The sequence below is a fragment of the Lissotriton helveticus genome, chromosome 1_1 (genome assembly GCF_964261635.1).
Source record: "Lissotriton helveticus chromosome 1_1, aLisHel1.1, whole genome shotgun sequence".
Classification (NCBI taxonomy): Eukaryota; Metazoa; Chordata; class Amphibia; order Caudata; family Salamandridae; genus Lissotriton; species Lissotriton helveticus.
The window spans coordinates 1,366,454,095-1,366,479,311 of record NC_136057.1 but is presented as its reverse complement, the minus strand read 5'-3'; the positions used below and the strand labels follow the sequence as shown (position 1 = coordinate 1,366,479,311).

The 25,217-nt window shown below is 48.4% G+C and overlaps 1 protein-coding gene across 3 annotated transcripts in view; it reads right to left on the bottom strand.

The window, feature by feature from the left end:
* The window catches only part of JOSD1 (Josephin domain containing 1), a 219,524-nt gene that overhangs the window by 146,366 nt on the left and 47,941 nt on the right, over positions 1-25,217 (bottom strand). For all 3 annotated transcript variants that reach the window (XM_078683587.1, XM_078683578.1, XM_078683582.1), the window contains 2 exons: positions 17,677-17,805; positions 13,862-14,056 (listed from right to left, as the gene is read on the bottom strand). In XM_078683587.1, the coding sequence (XP_078539713.1) occupies positions 13,862-14,056; positions 17,677-17,805 (324 nt within the window). The remainder of the gene's footprint in view (positions 1-13,861; positions 14,057-17,676; positions 17,806-25,217) is intronic.

Sequence of the window (25,217 nt, the reverse complement as noted above, 5' to 3'; positions counted from 1 at the left end):
CGGTGGAGCTGGAGGGCGGTGGAGCTGGAGGGCGGTGGAGCTGGAGGGCGGTGGAGCTGGAGGGCGGTGGAGCTGGAGGGCGGTGGAGTTGGAGGGCGGTGGAGTTGGAGGGCGGTGGAGTTGGAGGGCGGTGGAGTTGGAGGGTGGAGTCGGAGGTTGTGAGGGTGGTGAGGGTGTGATGGTGTGTGTGGATGAGGGTGTGATGGTGTGTGTGGATGAGGGTGTGAGGGGGATGTGAGGGGGATGTGAGGGGGATGTGAGGGGGATGTGAGGGGGATGTGAGGGGGGTGTGAGGGGGGTGTGAGGGGGTGTGAGGGGGGTGTGAGGGGGGTGTGAGGGGGGTGTGAGGGGGGTGTGAGGGGGGTGTGAGGGGGGTGTGAGGGGGGTGTGAGGGGGGTGTGAGGGGGGTGTGAGGGGGGTGTGGAGGGGGGTGTGGAGGGGGTGTGGAGGGGGTGTGGAGGGGGTGTGAGGGGGTGTGAGGGGGTGTGAGGGGGTGTGAGGGGGTGTGAGGGGGTGTGAGGGGGTGTGAGGGGGTGTGAGGGTGTGTGTGTGATGGTGTGTGTGATGGTGTGAGGGGGTGTGAGTGAGGGTGAGGGTGTCTGAGGGTGAGGGGGGGTGTGAGTGTTTTGAAGGTGAGGGGTGAGAGTGTGAGGGTGAGTGAGGATGAGTGAGGGTAAGGTGGTGTGAGGGTGAGTGATGGTGTGTGAGGATGAGGGGGTGTGGGGGTGTGAAGGTGAATGAGGTTGATTGACGGTGTGAAGAGTTTGAGGGTTGTGAGGGTGAGGGGGTGAAGGTGTGAGTGTGAGTGAGGGTGTGTGATGATGAGGGGGTGAGGGGGGTGTGATGGTGAGGAGATGTGAGGGTGGGTGAGTGAGGGTGATAGGGTGTGTGAGGATGAGGTGTGAGTGAGGGTGTGATGATGTCAGGGTGTGTGATGTTGGGGAGGTGGGTGAGGGAGGATGAGTGTGTGAGTGTGTGGGGGTGTGACGGTGGCTGAGGGTGGCTGAGGGTGGCTGAGGGTGGCTGAGGGTGTGTGATGGTGAGGATGTGTGTGGGTGAATGAAGATGAGTGGGTGATGGTGTCAGGGGGTGTGAAGGTGGGTGAGGGTGTGTGGGTGGTTGATGTGTGAAGATGAGGGGGTGAGGGGGTGTGAAGGTGAGTGAGGTTGTTTGAGGGTGTGAGGGTTGTGAGGTTGAGGGGGGTGAGGGTGTGTAGGTGAGTGAGGGTGTGTTAGGGTGGGTGAGTGTGTAAGGGTGTGTTAGGGTGGGTGAGTGTGTAAGGGTGTGTAAGGGTGGGTGAGTGTGTAAGGGTGGGTGAGTGTGTAAGGGTGTGTGATGGTGAGGAGGTGTGTGGGTGAGTGAGGATGAGGGTGTGTGAGGTTGTGAACGTGGGTGAGGTTGTGTGGGTGGGTGAGGGTGTGTGAGGATGAGTGTGTGATGCTGAGGGGGTGTGAGGGTGTGAGGGTGGGAGGATGTGAGGGTGTGTGATGGTGAGGAGGTGTGAGGGTGAGTGAGGGTGTGAGGGTGAGTGAGGGTAAGGCGGTGTGAGGGTGAGTGATGGTGTGTGAGGGTGAGTGGGTGAGGTAGTGAGGGTGTGAGGGTGAGTGAGGATTGTGTGAGGTTGAGGGGATGACCTAAAGAACAGCCAACCCAAAACAGATACCCTATAAATTGCTACTTGGAAGAAACACATACTCAATGTCGCAGGTATACAAATAGGAATGTCACCCAAAGATGCCTGCACATTTCTCCCTAAACGTTGACCTACTCCAGTAAGCGACAATGGACCGTTAGGACTACCCACTGTTTCATAAAGGTTCTTCCTACCTGTGCAATTAGAACTCTGATAAAACAATGTCTCTTCACTAACATTTACAATTTTTTTTCTTTTAATCAATTCTGTTATGAGTAAAGGTACATCACATTTGAAAAGTAAATCAATGATGCTCAGGTCATGTACTTCAGAACAACAAGGCCAATATCACTTCTTAATACTATGAGGAATAGGAGCCTTTGACAAGGGATCAAGCAATAATGTTTAGATTCAATACAAATATCAGAATGTACTGCATGCAACACATCACCTGTAGGCTAAGAATATCGAACAAAAGACAGAATGTGAATTAGTCATCCATCCAGTGAAGGATGGATACGAATCCTTTGAGGTCAAAGCTGTGCAGCCACTGTGCAGAGCACTTTTGCACACATTCAGAAGATAGTAGATGCTGAACGGAAGGCACTTTTACTAACATTTTTAGATCTTAATGCACATCTCGGGTAAGTCAGATGTTCTTAGTATGCGGAAATAAGGATGATGTTTTCCACATTACTCATCCAATCGTCTGACTGCATCACCTCAAAAACTGCTGCTAAAATCCCAATTTGAAAGGACTCCACTACGAGAAACTGGTTTAATCATACAGATTCAGAACTGGTTTAACACCACCATTCTGGAAGCGAGAATAGAACAACGGAAAAAAATGCATGCGAATATTAACCTTCTGGTATAAGCTGTGCAGGCGAGGGAGGCGAGGGAGGGAGGAGAAATGCGAGAAACGTGTGAAGCAGGGAGCGGGGGTAGCGGATACCTTTGAAGTGAAGCTAAGCTTCACTTTAAAGGCTTGTTGGCACAGCGCACGCTGGGGAATGCCTGTGGGAGGGAGGCTGGTGTCTGTGCACGCGCTTTTTATGGCAATGCGCATGCGCATTGAGCGAGCTTTACACGGGCACTGCATTGAATCGCCCGATCTCGGTAAGCTCTGTTTAAGCCCCTTTATCTCTCGCTCCGCTCAATGCGCATGCGCATTGATAGGTCACGAGACCGAAAAAGGTGCGGGTGGTCGTGCAAAATTACAAATGAATCAATGCACGGCGGGGGCAATATAGGAGTGGGTGGAGGGGAAAGTAGCATCCAAGGGAGACAGTACATAGGGGTGGGGGAAGCACACAATGGTGAGAACATGGAGTGACAGAGGGTAAGGGGAAGAAGCACAAAACAAGCATTTGCCATGCAATAGATCTCACATTTGCGAGAGTTTGAGCAATTGACATTGTAAATGGCAATGCCTTTTATTTTTAAAACATTAATAAAAGGCATTGTCATTTACAATGCCAATAGCTTAAACTTACAAAAATGTGAGATCTATTGCATTGCAAATGCTTGATTTTAGCGTGCTCTGGCCTATTTTGTATCCCAGTCCAACCCAGGCTGTTCTACTCTCTCCTTTTCATTCTACGCAGCACAAGATTGCTCACTGCGATGCATAAACCAGTGGTAAATCTGCCTCTAAATCTCTACACGTATTGCAGCAGACTTTCTTATACAAAGTATAATATACACAAACTTGCATATTCGCAGTGCTTTCAGTCCCATGCTGGGACAGTGTAGCACTATAAATACAGATCACTATTCTAGCATGCACAAACCATGATGCAGTTGTGTAACTGTCTGGTTTTCACAGACATCTGCAGCGGTCATTAAGGTCCCAGCTCCAGTGCAGTCCAGCACCCATCAGATAAAGATCTGTGTCTGTCATGGAAGCTGCTTTCACAAACCCAGGCTGAGATGTAGACAGCAGGGGCTGAAGCCCTTTTAGCCCACTGGGTGTGGCGCCCCTGTGCACAGTACTATTAGCTAAAAAAAAAAACAGGAATTGCTAAGGGTTTCAGGTGATGAGCCACTTGCCGTGTAAACAAAGGAGTGAACGCACCTGAACGTGTACGTAAACAGTCCAGTCGAGATTTTTAATTCTTTGTAAATAAAGGTATATTAAATAAAAGTATATTTAATGTTTCGCTAGTTGTTTTGAAAAAATAGGGTCAAAGCTTTTCTTAAACGGGCGTATGTATTTAACTCGTGTCTTCCACTATTTGCACACTTTCACGTTTTACAGCCTTGAATCTCAAATCCTCCGTAAAAGGAGAATTAAAAAACAAAATAGAATACCTACTATTCCAAGAAGGCCGCAACATTTGCCTGTACTTCCCAGCACTGTCATTGGCAATGGGCATGCTAAGTCTCAGGACCGCCTGTCTAAAGCTTTTTCTAAGTACAAGAAGTAGCAGACTGATATACAGACTAATAAAAATGATGTAAATTAATACTAAAGTATCTAACAGGGGAGGACAGTGTTACGAATAACTTTACCCCTTGGGCTTTATGCGTCCGTGCAGGGGCAGGGCTTGTCCGGGCGTTTTTCAAGCTCTTTGGTGCTTTTATCTGCAGGACAGCAGAGTCCCACTGTGTCTGTCCACTCCCAATAAGAATACACGCCTGTCCCAAAGCAAGTGAGGAGTGAGACATTCTTCCTGATCGCATGGGGCAATTAAGTCCTACAATAAAGAGTTCAGGGTAGGAGCAGGAGCGCGCTCTGTAATATTTGTAGTGGCACATCGCTCCTAACCCACACCCCTTGTCCACGTTCTCTGCAAATAATTGCCCATTTTGAACTGCAAGCCTCAAAACGTATCTAGGAAACCGATGCATTTGCAATTCCAAATTGACTGGGTGATTGCGTGTCTGTCGAGGCCCCCTACACAACGCAGACGAGTCCAAAAGATGTGGTTGATATTTTACAAGTGAAAACACAGCTCAAGTACAAAACAAAAGAGAAGCAGATTAGGCGCAACAGACAGAAGAGGCCACCGCTGACCAGGCCATTAAAACATCTCCTCTTCCTCCTTTGTTCCGTGCCCGCAGCAAGGGGCTTTGCACTAGGCCCTCAAACTGGACACTCGCCAACAGCCTCGACGTTGCCTCTTGTGTATTAATGACTGTGGTGCAACACGAGGCAGCATCGCCGCCCGAGGAGGTCTTGGCTCCATCTCTGCTTTTAATTAAATCATAGATTGATCACCAAGCCCCTTTTGATGTGCGTAACGAAGCCCGCACAATTAGGCCCCTCTTCCTCACTCTTGTTGACAACAATGGCCAGACTTCAGGCCCCGATTAGAGATGGTACAAGCTGTCGCCACTGTGAAAAAAATATAGTGCTTACCGACTAATTGAAGGAGACAGTATATCGCGGCAAGTAAAAGATCCAGTCCTGATGGACGGTCCCAAAAGGAGACTGGGTGGTAAAAAGAAGGGACTAAGAAGCCTCATTATCAATCGGAAGCCAGCATTTACCATGGACGATTACGCCAGCCAATGAAAAATATGGGCAGGGTTTCCACACCCCTTCGAAAATATACCCTAATACAGCATGCCTTGCAAAGTGAGCAGCGCGTGCGCTGCAACGCTAGGCACGACCTAAAAAGAGAACCACATGAGAGAGAGCAGTATTGGGTTGTGGAGAAAAGCACTAGGGAGAGAGCTTGTGAGAAGTTGGCCTGATGTGCAGTGCTCACTATTCTAGTGATCACTATATATCAGTCCAAACAACCCTTATTGATGATTGGTTGTAAGTCAACCTTATAGACCAGCTATCCTAGTAGCATGGATACGAGCAGTCTAAGGCTAAGACTCTAGAGGGCGTGTTAAGCCAGCTGTTTCACCATCACATTACCCCTTGAACACCCAGTGAAAGGACACCACACAAGTGTTATGAAAATAAACAATGTATTTATTAGAATCACAACAACCCTGTACTCTTTATGAGGACAGGGTGCTAAGCACACAACAAAACTCTTACGAAAATACTTTTAAGTTAGCACGTTACACAAATGCCCGAGGGGCACGAAAAACCATATACGCTAAAAGTGGAATGCGAATTACTAGCAGGTAAGTAACAGTTCTAATAGGCTTTGGAATCGCTAGGACTGGACTAGGGAATCGTTAGATTACTACTAGGAGGCCTAGGGGACTCGGGTGCAGAGTGTGCACTCTCACGCGTGATGCGGGACAAAGTCTATGGAAGCTAGAATTCACAAAGTTAGTGTTCACGGGCGAACCCGACCTGGTAGGGAGAAAATGACAGTGGATCCTGACCCTTGGATAGTGAGGCTATGCTGGGACACCGGAGTGCCGAAGTTACCTAGCCCAGGGGCTGCAGCTGCATAGGTCTGAAAAGACGTCGGGGATCTCGTTGCCGGACCAGGAGCCTGGAAGGAAGAAGTTGCTGGCAGGCGACCAGTGAAGGAAAGTTCGATGGATCCAAGCCTGGATCAAGGAAGAAGAAAACCTGAAAGCAGAGGGGACCAAGTTCTTGAATCACTAGCCAGTGATTAAGTGGGCACCAGGATGGCACCGGGCGAAGTCACCGCAGTCAGGTGAGTGGGCGCTGCGGGGCTCTGCAGTCTCTCGGACCAGGAGGCGTTGTCGGCGACCAGGATGGAGGTGCGAGCTGTCCCACGAAGGATGAAGTCGTTGGCGTCGAAGTTACCCAGGATTGGGCAACAAGCCTTGGCTAATTCAAGCCCACGCGGTGGACTCAAAATGGCGTCTTGAGTGGACCAGGAGGGTCCAGGGTGCTCCTCTTCTGGGAGGGAGCAAGGGCCAGTCTGGAGCAACCAGACCAGCAGCAGAAATGTCGTCGGGCGTCGTCAGGAAGGCCACAAGCCAACGGGCTAGTAGCCAAACAACGCGGTGAGCAGCGGAAAGCAGAAGGGCCCCACGCAGATCGTGGAGATGCTGGGGGGCTGCACTTCGGAGCTGGAGCTGCTCAGAGTCGGGGCTTCTCGGACCCCAAAGCACTCACCAGTAGATTACTCGGCGGGCTTGCTGGAAAGAAGTCGTGCAGTCTTGCAGATGGCCGGTCCCCTGAGGTCTCGTCGCACCCACGGTTCTCAGCTGGGCTGTAGAGGTGGGTAGGGGTCAGAGGTGCCAGGGAAGCCGGTTCTCGTCGAGCTGGGCAGTCGGATTCCGGAGGAAGGACTTACAGCAGACCGCAGTGTTCTTAGATGGTGCCTGCGGATGCAGGGTGACTACTCCTTAGTCACAAGGGAGAAATCTTAGGAAGAAGTCTTGAGTTCCTTTCGCAGAAAGTAGTTTCAGGATTCAAAGATGATCTGATTTGGAAGGGGGCCAGTCTCTACCTTTATCCTGTAAAAAGGGGCTGGCACGCGACTAAGTCCTGCCCTATGGGTGGGACTAGGAGGGGGGTGGTTACACCCACTTCCTTGGCGGGCTTTTCCCCAGCACAGGGTCTGGAGTGACCCTGGAACTGGTTCCAGCCGGCCTATGCACAGTGAGCACCGGGGTGCTACTTGCAGTCACCTTCCTCTAAAGCCCTGCCTACCTACAATACACAAAACCCTGTCTGGGACGGTGCTGGCACCGCCCCTGGCAGGAAACCCTTTGTCCTTATCTCCTGCTCTGGGAGGACTCCCAGCAGCAGGAGGGCAGACTTGTGTCTCGGTGGCAGCATCCATTTTGTGGATGCTAAGGCTCTGTCTGACTTTTAACCGGGTTATAGGTTACATGCATGTCGTGTCCCTCTAGAAGGGTGGAATGCTAACCCCGTCGCCAGAATTGGCGAGGGGTTAGTATTCCAATTCGTATGACACCTTACTCGACATGTTTTGATAAAGCGATACCAGAGTTGGCACATAACCGCGAGGATTATAATGCACTTAAGAGTATATGGTATGCGATATCATGGAAACGGCTAAGGGATGGATCCCGAACGCCGCAGACAGGCTCAGCTCATGCTAGAGCACCATCTCACACGATTCCAAGCACTCTGCCTTCAGGATTGTTAAGGCCTGCTATAGGAGTGACTGATAGGAGATCTGTGTGTCCATTTTAGGGTTAGATATAGGTATACTATATCTAAAGCAAAGGGTGAGTACACCACCTTGCCCCAGCTGTCGTGCAGCCAGTTGTGTCAGTTTTAGTTAGTCAATCCAGGGGTGGCACAATACATGCTTCAGCCCCTGGGAGACTTCTGGGTGCACCTCAGCCCTGGGTACAGGGACTTGGAGAGGGCCCAGTGCCAATTCAGTACCTAAGTACAATTTGGATAGAGAGAACAGCTAGGCTGTGGGTCTGATTAGCAGGCCCACAGCCAGGGAAAGTCGTAAACCAGTGCAGCAAAAAGCAAAAATCTGGGTGATCATAGGATTGCAGACCCTACTCTCCTACAGAGCTCAACACGGAGCATGAAGGGTGGGGAAGTTTGGTGGAAGAAGTATAGCTAAGAGAGAGCAAGAGGCACATGAGGGCTAGAGCAACTATTTGGTAAGGGAGAAGCAAAGGACGAAGAGAGCTAGAAAACACATGCATCTCATGCAGTGCCTAACCAAAATGAAAACAAGCATTTGCAATGTAATAGGTCTCGCATTAGGAAAGTTTGAGCTATTGGTATTGTAAACGACACATTTTTTTATTTAGGTGTTGGTTTTGAAAATAGCTACATTAATAGCTTTGTCATTAACAATGCCAATAGTTTTAACTTTCGCACGTGACACCTATAGCATTTGTAATGCAATATGTGTTGTATTTAAGTTACTTAGATGTATTGATATTACAAATAACAATGGCTTTTAATGTTTTTAAATAATTAATACTTAAATAAAAGTTATTGTCATTTATAATGGCAATAGCTTAAACTTTTGTAAATAATTTTTGTGAAGATTATGTTCAGTGTATTTTAATGTGACAAAAATCCAAGAACAGAAGTAAAATATTAACCTCTTTTTGTGACATTTGTAATAAAGCTTGAAACATTGAGAGAACAAATTTGAACCAGTTATTGTGGAATGGTTGCACAGATTGATGTTGCAGTGGCGACGAGTGATGTTGCAGTGGCGACGAGTGATGTTGCAGTGGCGACGAGTGATGTTGCAGTGGCGACGAGTGATGTTGCAGTGGCGACGAGTGATGTTGCAGTGGCGACGAGTGATGTTGCAGTGGCGACGAGTGATGTTGCAGTGGCGACGAGTGATGTTGCAGTGGCGACGAGTGATGTTGCAGTGGCGACGAGTGATGTTGCAGTGGCGACGAGTGATGTTGCAGCGTTCAATGATGCTGTGGTAGTGCTGAGTGATGCAATAGAGTGAGGGCGGCAGATAGAGTGAGACAGTTGGAAGACAGACAGATACAGACAGACAACCGCTCCCTTCAATATGAATATGGCGAAAGAATTGGACAGGTACTGGTTCCTCAGCTAGCAGACAACAGAGGTAACAAGGAAGCTGAAATAAGATGGGGCCATGTGCAGCAGCTGGAAAGCTGCCAGCGAGGTAGGAGGCTCCTCGGAGCAACACGGACATAAATATCCGTTAAACAACAAGGTTGATAACTCCACCACCGTGCTGTACGCCTCTCTAAGCGAGCTGCATGAAAAATAATTATGTAACAGTATCGAGTAACCAATAAGGAATTACTAAATATGCAAGGAGAATGTTTTTTTTTATTTGAACAAACTGCCTGCGGTGTAAGAAGTTACTGAGGACGGACTACAAATCCTATGATGCCCAGAGTCAGTTTCCATGCACGCACCATTCTTACCCCAGTTTCAAACACCATACCCCTTGTAAGTGAACACTCTGAGCCTTTCCTCACCGTATCCCTCTCGACCGGTATGCTCCTGCCCTCTGTTTATTGTGCAGGGGCAGGGGCTGGGGGGTGGCGGGAGATGAACGATCCTCATCGGTAGGCCAATGGCACTTGAAAGGGGGAGGGTACGGCCCTGTATAGAAGGAAAATGCTACTTACCAGTGTTCATCTGTTCTTGGCATGTAGAGCTGCAGAGTTGCACACTATGCATAGATTGCCACCTAGTGTTGGGCCCGGATATTTGCAGTTTGTTTTGTAGAAAAGTCTTTGGAAGTCACGGGATAAGTGACTCCTCCTTTGGATGATACTGCGCATGGTCATCGGCTCCATCCCCAGATTGTTTTTCGCCATTAGGAAAGTGATGGAGCTGTATAAGAGATAGTGATGTCCATGTGATATATATCTAATTGAGATAATACTGGAACAGATAAAGGTAGCCGGGGTTGGGTGTGTGCAACTCTGCAGCTCTACATGCCAAGAACAGATGCATACTGGTAAGTAGCATTTTCCGTTCGAGGCATATGAGCTGCAGATTGCAAACTATGCATAGATTACATAGCAATTCCCACACCTAGCGGCGACCACCAGTATCTGTTGCAGTGGTTTAAAACCGGGTTTTTAGTACAGCCTGGCCCACAGTGGCTTGTTGTTTAGTTTGCACATCTACACAGTAGTGCTTTGTGAAGGAGTGCGGTGTAGACCATGTAGCTGCTTTGCATATATCATCTAGGGGAATGTTCCCTAAGAATGCCATTGAAGCCCCTATCTTCCTGGTAGAATGGGCTTTTGGTGGGATTGTTAATGTACGCTTGGCTTTTTGATAACATATTTGTATACATTTAACAATTCACCTAGCGATCCCTGATTTTGATATGGGATTGCCTTTATGTGGCGGTGAGAAAGACACAAAAAGTTGTTTTGTCTTACGAAAAGCTTGTGTCCTTTCAATGTAGTACAGCAATGCTCTCTTGACATCTAAAGTGTGTAGAGCTATTTCTGCGACTGTTGAAGGCTTCGAGAAAAATACGGGCAGCTCAACAGATTGATTTAGATGAAATGGTGAAATGACTTTTGGATTAGTACGAAGAACCACTTTGTTATGATGCATTTGTAGAAAGGGTTCTTGAATGGTAAATGCTTGTAGTTCACTAACCCTCCTGAGGGAAGTAATGGCTACTAGGAAAGCTACTTTCCAGGTTAGAAATTGCAATTCACATTTATGTAATGGTTCAAAGGGAGGTCCCATTAACCTTGTGAGAACCACATTTAGATTCCACACTGGTGCAGGTGGAGTTCTGGGAGGAATTATTCTTTTAAGTCCTTCCATAAAAGCTTTAATAGCTGGCACTCTAAAAAGAGATAGATGTTGTCTATTTTGCAAGTATGCTGCAATGGCTGCAAGGTGTAACCTGATAGACATGTAGGCTAAGTTACACTTTTGAAGGTGCAATAAATATCCAATGATGTGTTGAATAAACACATCTAAGGGATTAATTTGGTTGTTTTGGCAGTATATGACGAACCTTTTCCACTTAGCAGCGTAGCATGCTCTAGTGGTGGGACGTCTAGCTTCTTTAATAACGTGTATACATTCAGGGGGAAGGTTGAGGTAACCAAACTCTATGACCTCAGGAGCCACATCGCTAGGTTGGGCTGAGCTGGGTCCAGGTGTCGGATCTCTCCATGGTTCTGTGTTAATAAGCGTGGAGATAGGTTTGGTTTTTGGTGTGGTACTACAGACATCTGCAACAGTGTGGTGCACCGCGGTTGTCTGGCCCAAGTTGGGAGAGACTAGGATGAGCATCAGGGAATGTTATTGCAGTTTGCGTACCACTAAGGGAAGTAGTGGGAGAGGAGTAAAAGCGTACGCAAACAGTTCTGACCAGTTCATCCATATCGCATTGCCTTTGGACAATGGGTGTGGGTATCTGGCGGCAAAGTTTGGGCATTTTGCGTTTTCGTGGGTGGCAAAGAGGTCTATCTGAGGTTGTCCCCACATCTGAAAGAAAGAATGAAGAACTTGTGGATGAAGTTCCCATTCGTGGATTTGTTGAGTTTGTCGACTTAGTAGATCTGCCATGGTATTTTGTACTCCTGGGACGTGTTGGGCTAATAGGAAGAGGTTTAGTGGTATATCCCATCTCCATATCTGCTGTGCTAACTGAGAGATCTGCAGAGAGTGTGTCCCTCCTTGTTTATGTAATACATAGCTGTCATATTGTCTGTGCGGACTAAGACAGCTTTGCCTGACACTGGAGTATGAAAAGCTTTTAGGGCTAGAAACACAGCTAGTAACTCTAGGTGGTTGATGTGCAATAGCTTTTGTTGCGGTGACCACCTGCCTTGCATGGTGTGATGCAGGAGGTGGGCTCCCCAGCCGGAGTGCGATGCATCCGCTGTTAAGACTATTTGAGGAACTGGCTCTAGAAACGGTCACACAAAACAGCGAAAATGGATTAATAACCACTAGGTAGGAGGTGAGCAAGAGCAAAGGCTTGGGGGAAACATCTTGGGCAGTGTACCCCGTAATCTAATTACCTGCGCAGAAAATACCTCATGCAGTCTCTGAGAGAGTACAGGGTGGGTTGGGTTCACAAGGGAGAGAGCAACACGAGTGGTGGGGGAAAACCACGAGGGAGACAGCAACACAGGAGGAGAAGTACACGAAGGAGACAGCAACACAGGCAGTGGGCAAAATTCAGACATGGCAGACCGCAACAGTCAAGAGAACATCACAGCGTAGGGGAGAGAAGCATATGGGTGTGAAGGAGGGAGTGGGGTCAGAGACGCAGACATACGAGAGAGCGCAATACAGAGGAACAGGAGAGATAAGCACACAAGGGAGACATCAGGCAAGCACATGCACTCTCATGGACTTCTTAGTAAAGAAAAAAGTAAAAAAGTAGTACTCTAAAAGTGAGCAGTGGAAGGACACGAGAGAGGGAGGCTGTGATCAAAGAGTCAGAGGAAACAGAAGATGGACAAGGGAAACCGTTGAATAAAAAGCAAGGAAATGGGAGTTAAAAAGCCAACCAATGTCCTGGCTTTAAGCCAACTATAACTGATAATAAAACAGTTGCAATCAGACAGCTTGCATGCTCTTGTGGTGGTCCCTCAGCCACTCGTCTAGCTGCTGCAAGTTCACTACAGCAGCCTTGGCTCCTCCCTGTGGTTTTGAGGAGGGTAGTCCAATCAGCCAAAGGAAAGTAGAAAAAATTAAACAAACGTTTTCTACTTTACAGGCTCACTGGACCTTCTACACCAAAATCAAGAGGAGGGGCCTTCACAGTCTGTGAACCACCAGCTAGTATAGGAGCAGCAGAGGAAGTGCCAACCCGCTTCAGAAGAGACTACTCTCTCTCATCCGGAAGCCCTTTTCTTCCGGATGTAGGACGTAAGATTGGACAAATTAATTTGCAGCTAGTGCTGCTGAGTGAAATCATGTTAAGGGCTCTCTGAAAACCAGCAGCTCTCTGTCAGTAAGAAACCATAGCAGGCCTGCCTGTATAAAATACCAAAAGCCAGAACCTCCAAAATAAAAGATCCAGTTCGGTCTGCCATACTGTACCTGAATACGGACCAAGATGCAGAATTTGAGATACACGTTCCCCGTTTAAAATGTCTCTCAATTCCATGACTAAATCGTTGTTACTTCCTTTGACTTAACAGTTCAAAATTAAAGGCATTGGCAGCAGGTGGGACTGGCCGACCAGCTCCACATTCATAACTGGGGATAAAAGCTTGACACTTCCTGTATATTTCTGGTAATGAACAGTTGAAAGAAACACAAGGCAATGGGCAATCACATACAAACACCCTACAAGTTAGGAATTTTTCACCTAAGTGAAAATAGCTTTTCTATCGGCAGTGCAACCTAATGGGGTGAACATGTGCAACACAACATAGAGGTAACTGTTCCTGGGCCAGGCAGCAACCCATGAGAAGCCACCCACCTGTGAAGATTCCTAGACACATTTTCCAAATGGACTCTGAAACACACGGTGTCCTTTATGGTGGGTATTCCAAGCACAGACTGTAGAGGATTCCCTGACAAACTAACCGCTGTCCAGAGTCCTGAGTCCATTACAATTATTTTATTATTGGTTTTCTATTAAACAGACTGTGTGGGGTTATAAAATAGCCACACTAGTTTGGGAAGAACTGATAGGTAGGTGGCTCTTTCTGCATAGGCACAGAGGGGAAGCACCAGAGAGGAAAAACTGTGGAGAACGGTTAATGGATGTGAAGGCACTCATGCTGTAGAACGAAAAGGGATGCCAAGAAATCAGCCTTAGCTGTGAATCTGAAGACAAAGTGAGGTAGCTCCTAGAGTTAGGAACCAAACAAGTCCCTTGCGTACATCCGAAGGGGTGCGACATGCAGCAGCTGATTGGACACTGACAGACACACCACAGGACCTACCGTAGCTCATCCTCCGTGCCGATCCGCTCAGGCAACTTCAGCTTAGAGTCTAGATTGTAGTACGTGCCACCCACTTCCCGGATACAGATCCAATGCTGGCGCTTTAGCGGGAGCTTCACCGGCCCCCATGACAAGCTGGAGGGAAGGTTCATGATGAGACCCGTTACACTAGAGAGGGCAATGATACTCACGTCCCTGTGGGAATGGACAATGGGAATGGAGGCAAAGGAAGAGTTTGTGAGAAACAGGCATTTGAAAATTAGCTAACAGACAAATAACGCACAAAGAATGCACAGACAAAGAAGCTTCACTGTAAACCTAAGCACAGTCAGTGCCACAAAAAAGCAGCACAAGCTTGCAGAATATTAAATTATTCCTAGATTGAACTCTGGAACAATAGTCAACTTGCCCACTCCCAAAATACTAAGTAGTAAAGAAATTAACCCCATTATTGAGCAGCAACCACACACTCTTCTGGTCTGTGCTGCTCAACTCCAGTAGCAGGAAATAACTCAGCCATCACAGTACGATAAACCATAGCACCAGACAGTAACTTATACATTTCTTCCACACAAGAACTGGATAGTAATGACATACATATACCTAGAAAGATTGTGAAAGGAACCAAGACTGGGATAAGGAGAGACTGACACAGAAATTTCATTAACCTACACACTGGTCAGTACCCGCCTGTTGGAACCGGCAGAGTCTGGTTAGCTAAAGGGATGCCCCCAGCCAGGCAGAACCTACTGCTCCCGTCAAGGGCAGGTGATTACCCTCACTGCACAACCCGTGCTCACCCTTGGGTAGCTTGGCACTGAGCAGTCAGGCTTATATCAGAAGCAATGTGTAAAGCTAAGTCACTTGCAATAAATACACTAAAGCATCACAAAAGAGACTTCATACAGGATGCATGTAAAAACGTTTATATTCAATCATTTAAATAAGAAAAAACGTTTTGGGCATAAAACACATTTGGAAATATTACTAGCAGTACTAGGCCCACTCATTTTGTTATGATATCAATATTACGCACACCGTGGACAATTCCTAATCTAACCTACCGAATTGAGAGAGAGCACCCTTATGCGGTGTACAATATCAAAAATATGTACATGTAGGAAAGTAGAACACTTAGCAGCACAACCGGCCGGAGCCACACGGATACACCCAATGTATTATGCTTTTGGCATACAATCAACGTATGAAGCTGCAACGCCGGCCAGAGTACTGAATCACAGGTGGTCCACACACTATTACTGCCACAGACACACACACACACCGCGGTGCTGCAGGTATCAGCCAGTCCATACGAAATGCTCTTACACACATACACGCACACAGTAGCCTAATGCAGCGCATCTGGTACCCGGCAGCTCAATGGTTCACAATCTGCAGACTCCGTGGCCCAAGCCTCCCTCACCATCTAGTTCGCCAGAATTGTCCTATACCCTCAAATGGAAGATAGCAAATCCAGGCTCCCGGACACTGGGCCACCCCCCCAATTCAGCAGAGCCACATGGGGTAGAATGAGGCACCACTACAGGTACACCTCCGACTCTGAGGGCCACACTCTAAATTAGATACCACACGTAATGATCATTCAGTCGGCGTGTCACACGAAAGATGAGGCACAATTGACGAAACGGGCACACAGGGTCCCGTAACCAGTGAATCCGCTCACCTTCAACTAGGAGCTTAGGAGTGTCAGGGTCCCTTCAGTACAGGAACCACATGTCTTAGATGCGGGTAAGATTTCTGGGGCTCAGTGCTAGTCAATCCAGTCAGGAGACACAAGTCTTAGTTCCATGCTCACACCACACTACTAGATGGGATCCAGTAGCCTATGTTGGCACTTGAGAGGGTACCACTCTCCAGATGTCACAGGTAGATGGTGTAGGTCCCTCTCTGGAGATCTAGGAAGTCCGAGATCTCCGGGAGAACAGAAGGCCCGTGGTCAGGCCCTTGGGGAGCACACTTCAGGGCACCACAATTCAGCAGGTCCTTGCCCCAGGCCATGCACTATTCGGACAGTTATCCTCCATGTGCACAACAGAGTCCTCTGGCAATGTGCACCATGCAGTCCGGGTTCTTTGGTCCCACGAGTGCATCTCACCCTTTGCTGAAGGATGGCACCATGTAGTTATACTGCTGTGTTTCTTTGAAGTTTGGGGTAGTTCAAGGGGTCTCCCTTTGAACTACAGAGGTCTCCCCTAAACTGTAGGCCTGTCTGCCATGGAATGCAGATCTTAATCTTTAGTGGGGCCATGATCCGGCCCCTAGAAGTTAAGTGTCAAAAGCTCTCTCTCCAATCTATCTGATTTGGCCCTCAAATGACAGATCTGATGTGCCCTTGGATGTCCTTGGTTTATGGCTGTTGCTTGGGGAATGCACAAGTGTGTAAGCGCCTCTTCCTAACCTACGGTTACGCGGAGAGAGTTGGCAAATACTAGGAAGAAAAAGAGATTTTGATTTTGGCCAGGCTGGATTATGGCAATTCATTGTATATAGGACTCCCACAGGGCCTCCTGAATAGAATGCAGACGGTCATGAACGATGCTGCGAGGCTCATTTTCAAGAGACCAAGGAGTACCCAGGCATCCCCCCTCCTGCGGGAACTCCATTGGCTGCCAGTGAGGCAGAGATTAATGTTCAAGGGGCTCTGCATTGTACACAAGGCGCTTCATGGGAGAGCACCCACCTATTTGAAATCTCGTCTGTCCCTTTACAAACCAGGGAGGGCGCTTAGATCGGCTGACTCCATCTACCTGGTTCAGCCACGCTGTAGATTGACTACCGTGGGTGGACGTGCTTTTTCACATACTTTGCCAGCTATGTGGAATAAATTACCGCTGAAACTCCGCAATGAAAAGAAACTAATGCCTTTCCGCAAACAACTAAAAACTATGCTTTTCCAGCAAGCGTGGGGTGGCCGATAAATGTAAGTTGATGCATCTTTTTATTGTTTAGCTGACCCTAACAAAGCGCCTAGAGACCCCTGGGTTATAGCGCGCTATACAAGTCACAATAAATAAATAAATAAATAAATAAAGGTTTTGGGATAAATTACCCTAAGAAGGGCCACGACAAACACCGCCCACCCGTCTAAATGTGCATTAACCGTCAGTGTTGCTGTGGGAAACCAAAAGCAGCCCTGGCAAAAATTTTCAAACCAGCCTAGCTCCCTAAGTCTCTACATATTATCTCTCTCCTTCCATCCACCCGTTCTCTCTCTACTGGCTCGCATCGCTTTCTTTCTAATCTCCTCCCTGCTCCCTCCCTTTTTTTAATCATCCCTGTGCCTGCTGCAATTAAACTCTGGGTGCTAAGGAAAGGCACCAGGGCACCCTAGGCTTTCAAACCAGGCCTCCAAGGACCTCTGCCCGCTGAGAAAAGGCCCAGTGGAATAAAAGGCCTGTCTGGCCCTGGTAAACTTGCATCCATAGAAACCTAAAGTTCAAATTGTAGGTTCCAGCACTGGCAAGTTATCCTATACAAAGCTGGAATCTCTGTATCTTATCACTATACACAAACCTAAAAGTCCTGTACTGGCCCAGAGAAACACATCCTAAACCCAAGCATAATTTTTAGTGGAAATAAACAGTAGCTTTCAACGTTTAGTGTGATAAAACATATTGTGTGTTTACCGTACCTATCAATACAGACTTTAATACCCATGGAGATAAAGACTCCTACGCCACAAAAAACATCATTTACAGTGCATTTTAACTTAATCAGCACATTACTTGAGCTTACAGAGAGGGCTATGCATGTGAGTTTCCAACAGATCTTCAACATGCAGAATGTTATGTTACCTTCGTTTGTCCCACCACACTGCTTCATATCCTTTGGTCTGTAGTGCAGCCATGATAACGTTCACATCGTAGTTCCCATTTCCCAGCATGCTCTTCTTATGCGGTGTCACCATAGTGTTAGGAGAGAGCCTGCAATTGGAGGAGCATAGTTTTAGTGTATGGGAAACGAGCACTTCCGTAAAAAACAAAGCGTTAGTGAAAATACAATGGTTTACAAACATTTAACCTCCCCCAGGGAAAAAAAATTAATACATTTGTGCTACTGACACCAGGCATTGCTTTGGTGTCTCCAAACGCTTGTCCCAAGCTCACTGTAAAAGGGGACTCTAGTCGCACCCCTTCGAAGAAGTCCCAATAAGAATTAACGTGCCTATGGACACTTTTGTTCCAATACACAAGTAATGTGGGTTTGGCAATTCTAACTTGATTCTTGGGGGCACGCAAATATAAATTTGCATATGATGGGTCCCCTTCTACAACAGCACGCATGAGCTAAACAAGAACGGAATACGAACAGGAGGCGTTAGGAGTTGTTAGACATAAATTGCCAGTGGCGGACGGTGACATTTGAAAGTGGTAGGGCGTAAAATGATTGTCATACTGCACCGTAGCGAGCGAGCCCGAACAACCTAATGGGGTTTCCTAGCGTTTCACTGTGAATTTGTGCAACAGAAATCCAACTTGTAAAGTTTTTGATTTTATTAATCGAATTTGTCACCCACATAATTATGCCTATGAGAAAGGACAGGAGTATGCGCTCTGCCCTCAGTAAATGACTTATAGCACGGGGAGGAAAAGAATGATGCAGAGGAGATGTCACGAGACTAATAGAAGTGAAGAATTAGTCAGTTTTTAATAGTGTGACTGATTTAAATATTGTCATGGGATTCACCCACGGAGGAATGTGAGTGGCAGAGGGTCTGGAGGGAGCCCATAATTACACTATCTGCAAGCGCCACACAAATAAAAAAAATTAGGCACTCAGTGTGCGGAGGAAGGACTCTGGATTGGAATAGCTTTGAGCACCACACAAGGGGAAAGTAGAAACTAAAAGTCAAATAAAAGGGCTTGATACTATGGAATGTTTGCTCACTGTACAAATATTTACTGCTGCTAATTCTCAACTAACTGATTGCAAAGCAACAATGGGAAAAGATAATGCCAAAACATAATTGCGTCCGTGTCAGGGCCCTAAATTGACGGGTTACAATGCCAAAATGGACAGGCCACGAGTTCTGCCAACTCCCAGAAGTGTTGGGTCAGGCTTCCTACACGTTCCTGCACTGGAGCTCAGCGGTGTGCCGGTGCTGCTCTTTAAGGGGGGCCCACACGCCAGAAGGACGCAGCTGGTAACACGGAGGTGCCTAATAACTTCTTGTCAACTTCTTCCACTTCTGTTGCTTATTCTGCAAAGAAGGTTTTCTGTTCTCACCTAGTAGGATGGTGCAGCCAGTGAAAGCGTTAGTTAACTAGGTTTGAGATTTCAGGTTAACACTTTAGAACAGACCAACTCTGGGCCATGTTTTCTTCAGTAGTGAGATCCTTGCACCCTCCAACCACCACAAGGATATGAGCTATTTCATGCGCGGGGAAAGGAGCTGAAGCAACAGGGATATTTATTTTTGACCCATATTACTTGTAGTCTCTCATTATTATTTTTACCTACTCGGCCACTATATAAAAATGCATGCTTCCTGTCTATTGAACCCGGTGAAAGAATAGCAATGCAAGTAAAATGTAGGCCTCTGAGATGTCGAAGGGTCAAGGAGAAAGTGTCGAGTGGCCTCGTTTTTTAGCATGAGCAAGTCATATATGGGAGCAGACAGAGGCTTCCCTGCTGAGCAGTAATCGAGGGAGGGGGTTTTGGAGAGTAAGGAAGATTACTTCCAGCAGTGAGGAAGATTGCATGCTGCCCCTTTACTTAGAAATAATTCGGGTAGAGCAGGGGTGAGGATTGACTGCGTTTGCAGCCCAAACATCTTGCAAATGTATTTACTCATTGAAATTTACTACTGGGTGGTATAATCGGTTCTTGTGGACCGGGAGACAGAGGAGGTACCGGAAGACCAATGACAAATATAGGGGTGCAGAGTGCCGCTGTCGCCAGTGCGCCACACTTGTCCCCCATAGTTACTCGACGAGTACCCAAACCCTGTCTCTCCCCACAAACGCACTGCAGATCTGAAGCACCAACTGCGAGGTAGAGCCCCCAGTTTTTACACCTTCTTTGCTCCTCTCTGTTGCAGTTCTTTGAAGCGGCCACGGTCCCTGCACCTGACTTTAGTTCATTCTCCCCTAGACGTAACAAGTCTTTCTTTTACTCCCCTTCCCTCGCCACAAAAAGCGCGGGCAGGCTCCCTTAGCCCCGCCCCCACAATTTAGCAGCGCTGCTGGGGTTTACAGGGTCAGCGGGATCCTGAGAGTTCACATGGAGCAAGTAAGCAACCCACCGAGCTAATTTACGAACAAGCATTGTATAGCCAATAGCCATAGGTCTTGCCTTTGGGAGTGGGACCTTACAAATGTTTAGCAGCCTGAGTGCCGGTCTGGAATTATGGTCAAGATTCTATGCAGTGCATATGGGTGATAATGCCCTATCAGTGACCAGAACATATTGTTGTTCGAGATATTCTTACTGCCCAGTGACTGTTACTGCCTATATCCTGAAGTGCGACTTGGTAAGGGCTTGTTCATTGTGCAGTACTGGGAGTCAGGCCGTTATGGCGCTGTTCACAAAAATAAGGTTTGTGGGGGTTTCGTGCTTGGTGATGGTGGCTTATGTTGGTTATTCACAAGAACACTCTTATGAAGCACTGTGTGTTGGTTTATGGGCAGTGATGGTAAAACAGAAGCATGCAGAAGAGGAAATGACACAGTGGGTGTGCAAAGCTGCTCGAAGCTGGCATCTCTCAGGGGAGGCCTGGCTCAATCCACACCTTGAAGCGCCCATTAATAAATGTCATGGTGGTATCCTATAGGAGTGCAGAGTGCCGCTGTCGTCATTTCATCTTTTTTTCAAAAGGGTCTATGTTTTGTAACCCTTCACTTTCACAATCTACTGCTACAATTACTGGAAATTGAACAACGTTTTATTTTAGTAATTGCATTACTATTGGCATTTCATGCACTTCCACACAACTTGTCGAAAGCATCGTCATCAGTTAATTCTTTTATTTATGTTTAGACATCCATCATGCAGCACACTTGTCCCCCATAGGTACACGACCAGTACCCAAACACCCTCTCTCCCCTCAAACGCTCTGCAGATCTCAAGCACCGACATTCCGACAACGAGGTAGGGCCCCAGTTTTACAGACGCAGTCTAATGTAGTTAAGGACAGGGCCTGCCTGCCTTCTCACGAGCTCACTTTGGAGCTTGATTTGTGTGAAACAAGAAATCTGCTCAGTGCGCTGCGCACAATAAAAAGTTTTTTTTACGCAAAAGTCAAGCTCCAAAGACCAAAGTGAGCTCGTGAGAAGGCAGGCCTTGACCTTTAACTACATTAGACTGCGTCTGCTACCTGCGGGTCACGGCAGGCACTGGAGTGAGAGCTCTACGCTGATGAGTAGATTTGTTCAGCACAGTTTAAAAAAACAAGCATTTGCAATGCAATAGGTCTCGCATTTGTTAAAGTTAGAGCTGTTGACTTTGAAAATGACACTTTTTTTTACTTTTGTTTTTTATTTGCAGTGTTGTAAATATATTCACATAGCGGTATTGCTATTAGTATAAAAAAAGCAAAAGTAAAAAATATCGTTATTTTCAAGGCCAACAGCTCTAACTTTAATAAATGCAAGAAGTATTGCATTGCAAATGCTTGTAGAAAGGTACTGATAGGAAGAAGAGAAACAGTAGGGAGCTTACGGTGTAAGGCAAAAACTGGGAGAGGAGAGAATTTTAAGAGTACGAGAGAAGGGCAGCTAGGGAAAAGAACGACGGATAAAGAAGATACAGATGAGTAGAGACAAGGGAAAAGAAGATAGGAGGTCAAAACAATAAAGAAATGGGAAGGAGACTGGAGTGAGAGAGAGGGAAATTGAAAGGCAAGAACGAGTTAAAGCTATTGGCATTGTAAATGACAATGCCTTTAATTTATGTTTTTAACACCTTCAATGCGGCTGATATCCCCCCCCCCCGGTCCTGAGCCCTAATGAAAACGGGCGTGGTCATGACGGAACGGTTCCGTCATGAGCACAGCTCGACCGATGCTCATGACGGAACCGTTCAGTCATGAGCATGGAAGGGGTTAAAACAAATACAAATATATAAGGCATTGCTATTTGCAATGTCAAAGCTCAAACTCGCGTAAATGCGAGACCTATTGCATTGCAAATGCTTGGTTTTCTTTTTTTTAAACATTACAACAGGGACCCTTCAAGTTAGCCGCATGGCTTCCAACGCAGAGAAGAGGTGCCAGTGGCATGCGGCTCAGTTGTTTGCAAAAGCGCATGATTAAAGCACAAAGCCCGGAATACAAAACACAATGCTGAACAAGCATTGCAAATGCAATAGGTCTCGCATTAGAAAAGTTGGAGTTATTGGTCTTGTAAATGACATATTTTATTTATTTGTTGGTTTTAAAAATTGCTAAATTGATGGCTTTGTCATTTACAATGCCAATAGTTATAACTTTCGCGAATGTGACACCTATAGCATTTGGAATGCAACATGTTTTGTATTTACGTGACTTAGATGGCAGCTCTGGTCGTTAGGCCACATCTCTAGAGAGCAGGAGAGTGCAGCAGGGGAGAGAAGCACAGCAATGCAATAGGTCTCGCATTAGGAAAGTTTGAGCTATTGGTATTGTAAAGGACACATTTTTTATTTATGTGCTTGTTTTGAAAATAGCGAAATTAATAGCTTTGTTATTTACAATGCCAATAGTTTTATCTTTCGCAAATGTGACACCTATTGTAACACAATATATGTTGCGAGGGTGAGGGGTTGAGGGTGGGTGAGGGTGAGGGGTTGAGGGTGAGTGAGGGTGAGTGAGGGTGAGGGGTTGAGGGTGAGTGAGGGTGAGTGAGGGTGAGTGAGGGTGAGTGAGGGTGAGTGAGGGTGAGTGAGGGTGAGGGGTTGAGGGTGAGGGTGAGTGAGGGTGAGGGGTTGAGGGTGAGGGGTTGAGGGTGAGGGGTTGAGGGTGAGGGGTTGAGGGTGAGGGGTTGAGGGTGAGGGGTTGAGGGTGAGGGGTTGAGGGTGAGGGGTTGAGGGTGAGGGGTTGAGGGTGAGGGGTTGAGGGTGAGGGGTTGAGGGTGAGGGGTTGAGGGTGAGGGGTTGAGGGTGAGGGGTTGAGGGTGAGGGGTTGAGGGTGAGGGGTTGAGGGTGAGGGGTTGAGGGTGAGGGGTTGAGGGTGAGGGGTTGAGGGTGAGGGGTTGAGGGTGAGGGGTTGAGGGTGAGGGGTTGAGGGTGAGGGGTTGAGGGTGAGGGTTGAGGTGAGGGGTTGAGGGTGAGGGGTTGAGGGTGAGGGGTTGAGGTGAGGGGTTGAGGGTGAGGGGTTGAGGGTGAGGGGTTGAGGGTGAGGGGTTGAGGGTGAGGGGTTGAGGGTGAGGGGTTGAGGGTGAGGGGTTGAGGGTGAGGGGTTGAGGGTGAGGGGTTGAGGGTGAGGGGTTGAGGGTGAGGGGTTGAGGGTGAGGGGTTGAGGGTGAGGGGTTGAGGGTGAGGGGTTGAGGGTGAGGGGTTGAGGGTGAGGGGTTGAGGGTGAGGGGTTGAGGGTGAGGGGTTGAGGGTGAGGGGTTGAGGGTGAGGGGTTGAGGGTGAGGGGTTGAGGGTGAGGGGTTGAGGGTGAGGGGTTGAGGGTGAGGGGTTGAGGGTGAGGGGTTGAGGGTGAGGGGTTGAGGGTGAGGGGTTGAGGGTGAGGGGTTGAGGGTGAGGGGTTGAGGGTGAGGGGTTGAGGGTGAGGGGTTGAGGGTGAGGGTTGAGGGTGAAGGGTTGAGGGTGAAGGGTTGAGGGTGAAGGGTTGAGGGTGAAGGGTTGAGGGTGAAGGGTTGAGGGTGAAGGGTTGAGGGTGAAGGGTTGAGGGTGAAGGGTTGAGGGTGAGTGAGGGTGAAGGGTTGAGGGTGAGTGAGGGTGAAGGGTTGAGGGTGAGTGAGGTGAGTGAGGGTGAGTGAGGGTGAGTGAGGGTGGGGTTGAGGTGAGTGAGGGTGGTGAGGGGTTGAGGGTGAGGTGTTGAGGGTGAGGGGTTGAGGGTGAAGGGTTGAGGGTGAGTGAGGTGGGTGAGGGTGAGTGAGTGAGCCTGAGGTGAGTGAGGGTGAGTGAGGGTGAGTGAGGGTGAGTGAGGGTGAGTGAGGGTGAGTGAGGGTGAGTGAGGGTGATGAGGGTGAGTGAGGGTGAGTGAGGGTGAGTGAGGGTGAGTGAGGTGAGTGAGGGTGAGTGAGGGTGAGTGAGGGTGAGTGAGGGTGAGTTGAGGGTGAGTGAGGGTGAGTGAGGGTGAGTGAGGGGTTGAGGTGAGTGAGGGGTTGAGGTGAGGGTTGAGGGTGAGGGGTTGAGGGTGAGGGGTTGAGGGTGAGGGGTGAGGTGAGGGGTTGAGGTGAGGGGTTGAGGGTGAGGGGTTGAGGGTGAGGGTTGAGGGTGAGGGGTTGAGGGTGAGGGGTTGAGGGTGAGGGGTTGAGGGTGAGGGTTGAGGGTGAGGGGTTGAGGGTGAGGGTTGAGGTGAGGGGTTGAGGGTGAGGGGTTGAGGGTGAGGGGTTGAGGGTGAGGGTTGAGGTGAGGGTTGAGGGTGAGGGGTTGAGGTGAGGGGTGAGGGTGAGGGGTTGAGGGTGAGGGGTTGAGGGTGAGGGGTTGAGGGTGAAGGTTGAGGGTGAAGGGTTGAGGGTGAAGGGTTGAGGGTGAAGGGTGAGGGTGAGGGGTGAGGGTGAAGGGTTGAGGGTGAAGGGTTGAGGGTGAAGGGTTGAGGGTGAAGGGTTGAGGGTGAAGGGTTGAGGGTGAAGGGTTGAGGGTGAAGGGTTGAGGGTGAAGGGTTGAGGGTGAAGGGTTGAGGGTGAAGGGTTGTGGTGAGGGTGAGTGAGGGTGAGTGAGGGTGAGTGAGGTGAGGAGGGTGAGTGAGTGAGGTGAGTGAGGGTGAGTGAGGGTGAGTGAGGGTGATGAGGGTGAGTGAGGGTGAGTGAGGGTGAGTGAGGTGAGTGAGGAGTGAGGGTGAGTGAGGGGAGGGTTGAGGTGAGGGTGAGGGTGAGGTGAGGGTGAGTGAGTGAGGGAGTGAGTGAGGGTGAGTGAGTGAGGGGTGAGTGAGGGTGAGTGAGGGTGAGTGAGTGGTTGAGGGTGCGAGTGAGGGTGAGTGGTTGAGGGTGAGTGAGGGTGAGTGAGGGTGAGGTGAGTGGTTGAGGGTGAGGGTGAGTGGGTGAGGGTGAGTGAGGGTGAGTGAGGGTGAGGGTGAGTGAGGGTGAGTGAGGGTGAGGGTTGAGGGTGAGTGAGGGTGAGTGAGGGTGAGGGGTTGAGGGTGAGTGAGGGTGAGTGAGGGTGAGGGTGAGTGGTTGAGGGTGAGGGTTGAGGGTGAGGGTTGAGGGTGAGGGGTTGAGGGTGAGGGGTTGAGGGTGAGGGGTTGAGG